The sequence below is a fragment of the Semicossyphus pulcher genome, unplaced genomic scaffold (genome assembly GCF_022749685.1).
Source record: "Semicossyphus pulcher isolate SPU_LCO1_2020_fin unplaced genomic scaffold, fSemPul1.0.p SCAF_19, whole genome shotgun sequence".
Taxonomy (NCBI): domain Eukaryota; kingdom Metazoa; phylum Chordata; class Actinopteri; order Labriformes; family Labridae; genus Semicossyphus; species Semicossyphus pulcher.
Window position 1 is genome coordinate 21,330,314 of NW_027211692.1, and position 12,051 is coordinate 21,342,364.

General features: G+C 38.5%; 1 protein-coding gene across 1 annotated transcript in view; it reads right to left on the bottom strand.

The window, feature by feature from the left end:
- Positions 1–10,369, bottom strand: part of pcp4b (Purkinje cell protein 4b) — a 31,625-nt gene extending 21,256 nt beyond the window's left edge. The window contains exon 1 of the mRNA XM_069668875.1: positions 10,224–10,369. Within this exon, the coding sequence (XP_069524976.1) occupies positions 10,224–10,232 (9 nt within the window). The 5' untranslated portion in view covers positions 10,233–10,369. The remainder of the gene's footprint in view (positions 1–10,223) is intronic.
- Between the last annotated feature and the right edge of the window lie 1,682 nt (positions 10,370–12,051).

Below are 12,051 nucleotides of genomic sequence, written 5' to 3' on the forward strand. Positions count from 1 at the left end.
CGTGACACAGAGAGCACTTGCTATGTATCCAGGCGACCCAGATAACACTCCAGTCTGCTTTTGTGGGCCAAGCAGCAGGAGAAAAGCTTTGCAAATGAACTGTAAAGAGCAAGGTGTTCAAATTAAGACCCTAATTATGAGGAATGATGAATCTGTCCTCTGCTTGTGCTGTCCCACCAGAGACTATAGAAACATCTCACAAAACCAATTCTTTGGGAAGACATGCAGCTTTTTCATGTAATAGTGAGGATCCATATATCAACTCACTCCATTTTATCTCCATGCCCATCATATTCATAAACACATAAGAGTTGATTGGGAGAAGCATGATGTTGGGAAAATAATTAATTATACTGTTTCTGGGGTTATTTTAAAACTTGGCAGCTTGCAGAGTCCAAGAGTTGCCTGGCACATTCAATGGCCATGAAGAATTTAAAAAAGCAAAAGTAGGCCACAGACAATTCAAGCAGAAAGAACATACGGCCAGAACCGCCTCTTCTTTTCAGTCTTCAAGTGCAGTGCAGAGAAAAATGAGTCCTTGGTCTACCAGTGAGAGGAGAAACTGTAGAAACCTGCAGTTCAGAATCAAAACATTTAGGCTTTACTCCAACAAACTTCTGTGAAGACGAAACAACAGAAGCAACTTAAAGTCGCAGGAAACTATCCGTCACCTTCTCTTTTCTTCAAATAACAAAACAAACCTATCAAAGTCTCCAACAGGGGTTACCTTTAAAGGCCACCTTGCATGTTTGAATGTGGTTCTGGGTCTGTTTCCTCAAAAGCTGCAGTGAATTTCTCTTGACATCTGCAGAGGGCATGTGTTGGCTCCCAGCTTTTGTCTACTTGGACAAGAGATGTTTCTGACAGAGTTGATCCGAGGAAAGACGGAGATAGAAAAGTCCTGGGGGTCCTGCAGATTTTATAGAGTTTCAGTAAAACATAAAAAAAATAGCAATGAACCAATTCTGAGTTGTGTTTCTCACTGTTTGACCCTAAATATTTTTAAGGAGTTGAAATTTTTAGGGAACAGTCTTTATTATTTGGGTTTTTTTAATCATCTACTGTATATTCAGGACCATGAACAGTAGCATAATGGAACACATATACTGTACATATACATATACACATTGTCAGCTTGTCTAATCTTTGTTTGTTGCTCTAATATCTACAAAGACAGAATGTTAACTTTGAGAAGCAGGTTTTCTTTTCCACTTGAGCTCCTTTAGAAATGAGCACAACAGTTAAGCTCCATTTAGTCCAAAATAAGAAGAGCACAGAAGGCCATCAATAAAACTACAGCTTGTTTACCCCAAACAGTCCAGCACAGTGCTGCAGAAAGCTGATGCAACAGTGCTGTCCTTCCGTAAGTGTTGTATATTCAAGTAACGCAATATGTTGATGATACCTCATCCAAGCAGTTACAGTTATTATGTGCACACATCCTACTTAAAATTTAGACGTAATAGTGCAAACCAGTTTTGTCGCATCCAATACACGGTAACAAGCTCCAAATACTTTCTGTTGAGGCTACTTCTACTTATATACTCTGCAGCCCGTAATGATCACTGAGAATAATGACTATGGACATAGGGCAATAAAATCTGTCAGGAAGAAAGTCATTTCATGGGTAGTTTGCTGATTTGATTATTTCGGAAGAACCAAGTCAGCATCTTAATGTTTCAATATGTCGTGTTACAAAAAGATCAACTTAGAGGTAAACCGAGGTCATGAGTGGACTTAGAGAAAGGTTGAATCTGTAAATGAACCTGCTCACTGTTCATTCAGGAGCTCAACAGCTGTTCTGCACTCACAGTGTGTGGTTGTGGTGTTCAAGCACATCCCAAAACGGAGGAGTACATTTTCTTTGTGACTTAAGCCTTAATATTACCAGAAAACCTCACAAGCCCTGAATCTCAGCTGCCACATTAAGTCTCCACGATGGAGAAATGAGGAAACGTTTTAACTTTCATGCCCACATAAATCCGTAGTTTCACTTTCATTATATGCTCTTTCTTCCTCTACTGCCTGAAAACAAGGGTTTACGGTTGAATTACTGGATACAACTTTAGAAAGTTAAAGTGAGCAAAACATTAGTCAATTTGTCAAAAGCACATCCTTCTTATGTAAGATCCTTAGCATGGTACTTACTCTGCTACTCTGCTCTACTAGTTTACATTGTGATAGCCTAAGTGCTACAGTAGCAACCCCTAAAATATTTGAGATTGTATATACAGCTGTGGGAAAAAAGAGACCACTTCAAATTTTCCTTAAATCAGCATCTCTCTCTACGTGTCATGGCCAGCGAAATTTAGATCTGAACCCCACTGAAAACCTCCTGAATGTGAACAAGAGGAAGACGGTCACAAGCCATTGAACAAAGCCGAGCTGCTTGAATGTTTGCACCAAGAGTGGCATAAAGTCAGCCAACAGCAATGTGAAAGACTGGTGGAGAGCATGCCAGCTGTAATTAAAAACTGTATGCTTAAGTGGTGGTTTTTAACTGCTTTCTTTTAACATTCATATGTATCACTCAATTTAAATTTCAGCCCTGGAAAATGTAAACAAAGGCAGGGTGCAGTTAACCGCTTCCTCTGACACCTACTCCCCGTCAGCGGTTTCAGACATTAAAAATAACTAAATCGAAATATACAATCTTGTCACTGATGGTCTGGTTTGTTTTTGTAGGCCATATAGAGTGATCAGAATGAATTTCAGTCTGTTTCATAACCAGATAAAAAAAAACCTCACAGGAACTTTTAATAGTAGAACCAGAGAAAAACAAATATTTGCAGTGGTCTCTACATTTTTTCCAGAGCGGTATATACTTTATATACGTAAAAAGAAAATTGACACACATTAATAGCACGACTAAGGGAATAAAACAGGTTCCATATTTGTTTGCGTTTCCCAAGATTTTCTGTATTTATCCAGATATCTAAACTGGAGCCTGAAGTCACCAAACTGTTTCTGTAACCTTCTTACTTATTAGATTGGCCTGCAGACCCCTGCAGTCCCTGAAGCGTTATTTTGGGCTTCAAATCCTTGGAGTGTGATGCTGTAATGATTTTGTGGGAGGTAAATCTGCAGCGTGCAGCAGTAATGTCCCTTCCCCACTGGCTCAACTTGTACACTGAATGACTGAAACATACACACCGGCATGCACACATGGTGAACTATTGCTGACATTGCTGACATGTGACGATTTACACACAATGTGTGGTTCACACATTGAGCAAAGATGACAATTATGTTTTTTTTAATCACAGAGATGATGACTATTATCATACATTAACACATTTTATGGTTGTTAAACTGTTCTTTCACATCCCAATCTGTTGTGTTACAATTTCATTACTGATTCAGAATGTTAAAGCTCAGCAATGACTATCAATGTTTGATATTTTCCAACATTTTAAGTATTTAAAAATGGTCATTATTTCAAAGGAGGATTTATTTTCTTTGCATACATGTAATTAAATCTAACAGAAACTCATCCATCAGCTGCAGGCTGCAAAGAGCTCAGTAAACGGCTTCCTAAGCACTTCACCAAAGCAACATTCTTAATAAAGGCGTCAATTTACTTTATTGATTCACTTTCCATTGCAATTCATAAAACTGAGGAACAAGGGCCCTGTGAACACAGCTGGTGAATATATGGCTGCATAATAATCAACCCCACATGCATTACAAAAACCGTTTTCATCCCTGTCATTTAGCCACCCAGTGTGTAATTGTGTCTCTGTGTGCTCCTCCAATTCAAGTGATTGATGACGCTGGTGTTGAGTAAATTGCACCTCATACCGTCTTTGCTGTTGATAAAGATTGTGTGGTTGATGTCGTGTTTGTTGATAAGACTCACGAGGGAAACATGATATGAATCAACATGAAGGTAATGAATATGCTAATAATATTAATTATGGATGTGAGATATTCTAAAATGGAAAAAAAAGATCAAACCTGTTCAAAGTGGCACCAGAGCATCTTAAAAAAGCTCAAATAACTTGAAAATTAATAATAATTTAATTAATTTTTTAAAAACACTTTGTGAACCTCATAATGGCACGAAAGGAAACATTGTAGAATTATCAACACTACCAACACCATGCATATTTTTTACAATATTTAATATCTTCCATCAACAGAGCCATGCAACAAATGTGGATACAAATTCCCGAACAGATGTGACCGTCCATCACATTAAGACTACTCTCACAGGGCAAACATCTGTAACAAACTGCCGCCCAAATGTTTTACTTGCTAAGGCAGACAGTCCATTTCCACAGCAGTGACAGAATGACAGTACTAAACCACAACTGGGTGATTTTCTGCAAATTTATATGTTGGTCCATTATCAAAGCCAAATCAATTTAACCCCACTGAACCATTAAGATAAAAAACAATCTCAACAAATGTGGCCCATCTGTCTGTTGCAGAGCAAAAACAATCTGTCTGACAGCGTTGGATGCTGCAACACAGCAGATCTACACAATCCACAAAAGTCCTCTAATCCAGCAGTACATGCTCCAAAGCAGCTTAATATTTTAATGTAGCGACTGACCAGTTCCTGTTGTAGGTCGACCAATCTGGAGATCCTATGAAGGACTTATCTTTTGGCTTTGCTAAGCATGAATGCTGATTCGTACGCTCAGATACATTGTGTATGTCATTCTACTCATGATAAAACCCGATGGTGTCTGTTTCTAAATGTTATGAAGAAAAAATGCTTAAAATCTTGGGAAAAAGTGTTCCAGAAAAGGGTAGAAAAAAGACCTCCCAAGATATTCCTAACAATTACCTCACATAATGACTGAAACTGCTTAAATGAAAGCACAGCAGGAAATGCATCCAATTTTGTCTGCAGATATTTACAACAACTTCAATCTGAGGACTGGGAGAGTGATGATTTGTAAAGATGTCAGTCTGGAGGACTGTCTCAAATCATGATGTTTTTTGTTCAAAGTGTCATGTGAGGAGAAAATCAAGAACAACAAAGCTAAAGGGAAATGTAGCCTTCTGTAGACGAATTTCAATGCTTCTCACTGAAACATGTACCAACACGGCTCTCCTTTAACCAAAGACTGCAACAGGCTCCCTTTGCTGAGCAAGGAAAAGTCTCCAGTCTTCTTTTAACTGTGACTGAGGCTTGTCAGATTTGTCTGATTTGTGCTGACTATTAATGTGATGACCTCATTGCTACATCGCTAGTCGAAGTTATTTCAGTTTAAGTACTAAGAGAAGTCCCAACCTCTACTTTAAGTGGATTAAACAGCTTTTGCTGTTAAATCTTTGTTTCCTGTTGAATTTAGTTTAAAGGCTAACTCAGAGTAGCCTGAATCGTATACTTTTACCCACTGCAAACACATAACCCAAAGCTTTTTTTCTAACCATTAAGAACTCAAAGTCTCCAAAGAGGTAGGTACCAATGAGCTAGCAGACAATCTAAGCTAAGATTATGCTCATTTTTATCAGCCTAATAAGCATTTCTGCCCATGAACAAAGTGCAAAAAACAATGCAGGTTATAAAATGTAATGTGAAAAAATAAAACTGGTATTAATTTTCAAGTGCACCAACACATTGCATACATATATTACATTTTCCATATGTTGGCGCGTGAAGTTGCAGCAGTATGTTATATATGGGTAGAAATATGTGTCAGTGGAAACTGAATTTGAATTATTTACATTCAAATTTGAATTGGTCAACTTGAATAGTTGAATTAAAAATTTAAAGTAATAATCTCGAAGATTTTCATGTAAATAAATGTATGTTAAGTCATTATCTATCGCCAAATGAGATAACACAATGGTGATTGAGCCTATGGCCCACTGATGAAAGCTTTTGCATTTGCAGTATGTAGTATTATTATGGACTGGGTTTCTGCTATGGAAAAAATCACATGCGGTGCTCAGTAAGTGACACGTTTTCCATCACCCAGGAGTGGTTGGTCTGCCAGAAAGGGTAGGTGGAGCTAAGCGGCTGCTTTTCCGGTCTCTGCAAGTGTTGCGAGTAAACAGTAATCTACTATGGCTGACCAAACAAAGAAAAGGTCGATGACTACAGATACAACTTCAAAAATATGTGAAAATCCAAAGAAAAAGAAACAAATTTGACGCTTAGATGAAGGCAAACAGTCTAAAAAGGAAAGCAACTGTCAGCGAGGAAAATCAAGAGTTACAACCAGAGCCAGCTGTGGACGTCACACATGCAACACTGGTTGGACATCTGGAAAGTGTGCTCCTGCATTTATCGTTTATTATTGCGATAGGCGGCGTAAAGCAGAACGAAACTGAAATCTTCAAGATTAGAACTTTAAATTTGAATCACATAATTTTAATTTGTTTTGTTAAGCTTGAATTATTGCTTTGAAAAACTGAATCGGAAATAGCATAAATTGAAATGAATTCATTACTCAGAAACTGAACTCCAATAAACTTGAAACTGAATATAATATTCTTAAATTGTATACAGTTTCTCAGAAAATTTTAATTTTACATTCAGTTCTCACAATTCACTTTCAGTTCTCGAAATTCACTTTCAGTTCGCTGAGACACAGATCCGCTTGACGAGGAAGAGCAATCTGAATTTGAATTTTCAGAGAAACTAAATTTAATTTAAGAATTTTTAGTGCAATTATTCAAGCTTAACAATACAAATTCAAATGATGTGATTTAAATTTAGATATTTACTGACACATAACTCTGCCCATACTTACAGCGCTTATTAAATGTTAATTAGCACAGAGCAGAATATGGGGGGGCAAGGTAACACCAATAAAATCTAAAACTATCTTTGACATAATTTAGCCAATTTAGACAAAAGATGCTACATTTCTCTATGAATTGCTCTTAGTTTGATTTAAATTGCTTCTTGGGTGATATTCTAAAACATTTCTGACCACATTGGACCTTTTCCAAAGCAGAGATTTTGACACAAATACCATTAATTATGCTTTTATAATGATGAATCAGTGCCATTTCTAGGGCAGGCTTTCTGCGTTCATGTCATATAGTTAATTTCTGTAATTACGAAAAATCAACTTGGATAAAATGCTCAAGTCAGCCTTCAAGTTGGAATTATGAGTCAGCAATATGGAATAATTTTAACAGGGATGTGAGCTACTACTTGCTGGAAGGATCAGGAAGTGTTAAAAATCAGTTGGTTTAATGGCTGCGAATCAACCAGCAATGGTGGATTTAGTTCCAGCAGTGAACATGTTATGGCACTTACAGGTTGCCTACATAATATGCAATACTAACACTTGAATCGGCTAGATTATAAAGCTATACACAGTTTGTATGTGGTTTTAAGTGTTTAAGAATAGTGTAACCCCTGATGATTTATTCTATATGATTTAATGGCTGAGCTTACAGTGGGGATAAACCACCCTGGAAGAAAAGGAAGTCCTGTTTTTTTTTTTCCAAGTCTCCCAACATTGTGCGAGTGCAGCATTAGTCCGACAATACAATCCTTAAGGTTATCATTAAAACCTGTGCGTCTCCTGTTAGGCAACGCCTAAGTGTCTGCAGTGGGCCCATTCTGAGGAGGTTTATGGAGTCTTTTCTAATTGCACTGCTTCTGCTTTCTTAATATCACAACGTTGCTGTGTATTCTTTGAGGCTCAACAACATTACGATTCTGTGAATAGAGGATGGGAGATGGAGGGAGAGAAAGCGCAACATGAAGATATAGCTTAAGCCCTCAAAAAATGAAACACCGTCTGTCATGATGGTTAGTAACTTTGACAGTAGCTTAAACTCTTCTCTTAATGCAAGAGGTATTAACAAGTCTGAAGAAGTCATTTCCACCATCTGGAGCACTCTGACCCTTTTTCAGTCTCTCTTGTCAGCTTGTTCATTCCTTCGTGACACGAGCACTCTGACAGACGCAAGAAGCATTTGAAACATATAGTTTAGTAGTTGGATTTTAAATGCTTCTGATGTTTTATTCGTCGTTGACTTTTATTTGCCAAGAGATAGGGGAGAAAGAGGGAGGCGGTGAAAGAAGCACAGAGCGTAGTGGGTATGAGGGAGGGAGCGCTGCAGTGCTGACCACTGCGAGACTCATCCATCCAGAACGTGCTGAGCTGCTTTGCTTCGCTTTTACTGGCTTCAAGACAAGTTTGGAGACTGAATACATTCACGACTTTGATTGAGAACAACTCCACTCTGCATAATCCTTGACAAAATATATTAACTCAGCGGGAAAATCATTACATCCCCTCTGCTGCCGCCTCCTCCTCCTCATATTCGCATCGAGGCCATGTTATCTCTAAAATTACAACTCTTTTAATCAACAGGAGATGGCAGCTTCCTTTACTTTGCACATTATACAAAAAGGCTCAAGTGATTTCGCTGCCGGCGATGGATTCAATTATTCAAAAGCTGTTAAGGCTCCTGTTTTGTGTTCACTCTGAATTCATCTTTTATTTAGGCAGCAAGTGAATGATTTGTTATAAACAGCTTGCAAGAAGTACGGTGATGTCTGAAATTATCCATCTAAAGGACAGTTTTTAAACATGTTTTTTACCCGGGTACCTCTTAGCTTGCAGTACCAGGTCTGAGGGAGATTTACTGCTCTTGTAACACCCTCTGTAGAGCTAAATGAATCTTAACTTCTCAGGCTTTTAACTTATCCTCTGTGCATAAATCAAAGCCTGTGTTTCCCCAATGCTAAATGCACAGGGATAAAACAAACACAAATTTGATTGTAAGCACATAAACTTTAAAAAAGTTAATATCTTCCCTGAACACATAAGAAAACTCCCACAGCTGCAGCTCCATTAAATGTTCAGGCTTCAGTTAACAATGTGCCCTCTGTACTAATGTAGTAATGTGTAGGAGAACACATCTTAGATGCTTGTTTGAAAATGTTACTGCGGAAAAGAAAGGCAAAGCCATCCATGTAAAATATTCCCTCTTTTCAAATCACAACAACAAGCTGCAGCATGAACCAGGGAATTTAGCAGAATTTGTCAAAATTGTTTCCAGTTTTCCATAAGTAACAGTTGGTGTTGTTGTCATCCATATCATAATATTATATCTTCAGGTTAGATGTGAACGGAATTGTAATTTACAGCTTCTTTGGACTTACTGAACTGGACTTAAGTTCTCTCCATCCCCACTGTGCAAAGCTGAGAAGTACTGAACATCTGTGATGTGTTTCAATCTGATGATGAAGGTTTCACTTTGATGCACTATAGTCTTATGTTTATCATTCAACTGGTTAGCAAAAGATAACAAATATGTCAGTCTGTTGAGAAAAAATAAAAATCAGACATGATCATCTTAGGCATCTCTATCATAATATTTTGACATTTTACAACATGCACGATATTTCCCTAATGAGTCCCGAAACTACCCACACGTATAGTTCTTCTTGTGACATTAGCAGAATTCTCCAGATTTAGTGGACAGTAAAACACTCACTTAAAAAAAGCTACTAATGTAGCCCTCCCTCCACTTTCAAATGAATGGAGCCAGAACATCTGTGATTGCTGTGGGAAAATTTAACAGCAGATTTCCATTGCAACCTTCAGCCCCCTGTGGTCTCCTTACACAGAACTACATGAATACAGTATTGTTGGTGCAATTCTAAGTACGTAAGCGTACTGTATTTCCAACTGCACTGCCATACATATGAACCACGCACTGTCAAATAAGTGTTCTTTAAAATATGTCAACATGCTCGCTGTATACCAACAATATAAGAGACTTTGGAAGACATCTGTCATAATACGGCTTGACTTCTGTCGCAATAGGCTTGTATACATTTTGCTCCATTGCCACATTGTGTTACTTACAGTTATGTCAAACAACGCAGTTCAGTTTAAATCATGACTGAAGGTAAAGTTTGTCTGACCCATTGCGGTGTAAAAACAAATACCGCTATCCATCGTAAATCTTCTATACACTGTCGCTTCAGGTGGGGGTAGCCCACAATACATTGTGCGCTCTGGTGTTTCCCGATGCTGTTAAGCGCACTCTGACAGAGCAGTTGTAGTTTCCTGAATCTGAAACTGTAATGAATCATATCCGCTCTGTAACAGTAGCCTAAATGTCAGATGGGAAATCTCATCAGTTAAGAGATATCAATGGACAAAAGGAGCACACCCAGCTGTGAAATGTCTCATAAGGATATATAAGCCTCTGCGCCTTGGCGCGCGGTTCGTGCGTAATGGGGTTTCCTCGACGTTTCTGCGTTTAAAAACATAAAATATTCCTACCTCGCTCATGGTGGACGGTAGTGTGGCGGTTCCTCGGCTGTTGTCAGTAGCGAGCAGCGTAACGACAAGTTTCAGCAACAGTGGTCTTTAAGAGAGTGGCTCGCCGTGAACGCAGACGCTTTATAAAGTGTTAAGCCCTACTCCTCCGTGTCATCACGTCACCAATAAACCAATAGGAATGCCGTGGGCAAATGTGTCTCCCAAGTCACCACCCAACACCTTCAAATATTCATACGCTGTGTAAGCCTTTTTCATCATGATCAGCCACACGTAGCTTCTCCCTCCTGTTGATGAACATCCCAGCTTACAGATGTAAGCGTTGGGGGGCATTTCATGCAGGAGACATCATGTCATCAGTAGAAATTTATTTTACATTGTCACTACCACCTGAATGTGTGCAGTTGTGCGTGGGTGTGAGCTTGATTAAAAAGCCAAGGAAAGATCATGGTCTGTGCTTCATTTGAACCCGTTTTGGCACCACTGTAATGTCTGAATGATGCCTCTACATTAGATTTTATAATTATTTTAGTTTATGAGATGTGCAGTGATGCTTCCCTGGCATTCCCCTCACATTTTATAGGAGGTTTATTGATATTTACTAAAGGTTTACCATGATATAATAAGATCATTACATTTTCTCTTGTGAATAACAACGCCATGATGAATATATTTATTGCATTAGAGTAGCCTGAATTGCATTTCTTAGTTTAAAAGAAACATTGCAGGTGTAGCTGGCTTGTATAACCTTTGCTTCAATCTAACTGCATTTATATCCACTCCCTTCTGTCCTTCACTCTCAACATTAATTTTACAAATTGAGGTTGCTAATCATCGTTCTAAATCCATACATCCATTTGTACTCATTTAAACATGGTGGAATTGTACCTTCAAATAACAAGCATCAAAATCCCAATTCCTCCTGGCTCCTGCGCATCTAAATGTAACTTCTTTCAGACACAGAGAAACAGGACCAATATTCATAAAGCTCTGATGTGGATGCAACTGGAAAGCTGCTCAGCTCCCCTACTTCCTCTGTCTGCTGTCTCCCAATAAAGTCTTGATGGATGGGAGGATAAGAAGTGGAATACAAATGAAGCCTAACATTTGTGTTGTGTGTTTTTTTTTTTGTTTTTTTTTTGTTGTTTTTTGTTAGCAAAAATGGTCCTCTGCTTTAGATCGTTGGATCGTAAAGCCGTTTAGTTTTGCCAAGTGCAGAAGATATAAGAAGATATATACCAAGTTCAAAGAATCCAATCTGTGGTGCCCTATAAGAGCTAATGGCCTCAAAGTGTACAGGACACCTACTCTATCTAAAGTTAGAGAAGCTGGTCATGTCACACATGAGAATGTTGCACATTAACAAATGTGCAAAAAGGTGTTTTTGAGTACAGATATTTTCTTGTTTCCTCTAAGAAGCATACTTCTATGTGTACAGACATATGGACAGTGGAAGAAAACATCGATGAATTAGAAAACCCGGCTGTGGGAACAAATTAGGTGCTATGAGTCCGTCCTCAGGAAAATTCTGCATCATTGCTGTGTCTTTACCCACCCTCATTAAGATTTGCTTCAGGATGTAAATTAAGTCTGTCTTAAGAGTGTGTTTGAGGATCTAGTAGGAGCAAATAAAAGGCAAATGATTAGACAGAGGAAACAAAGACAGCAGAAAAAAGAGAACACTACTGGTTTTGTCCATGGGGGAGACAGTAGTAAAGCATTTACGAGCAGGAATATTGTGGATAGACAGTTGGGGAAACAGCTGGTGGTCCCACAGGAGACAGTGAGCGGCACCAGAAGCAAGACATGATGTTGTAGTCAGCAGAACAAA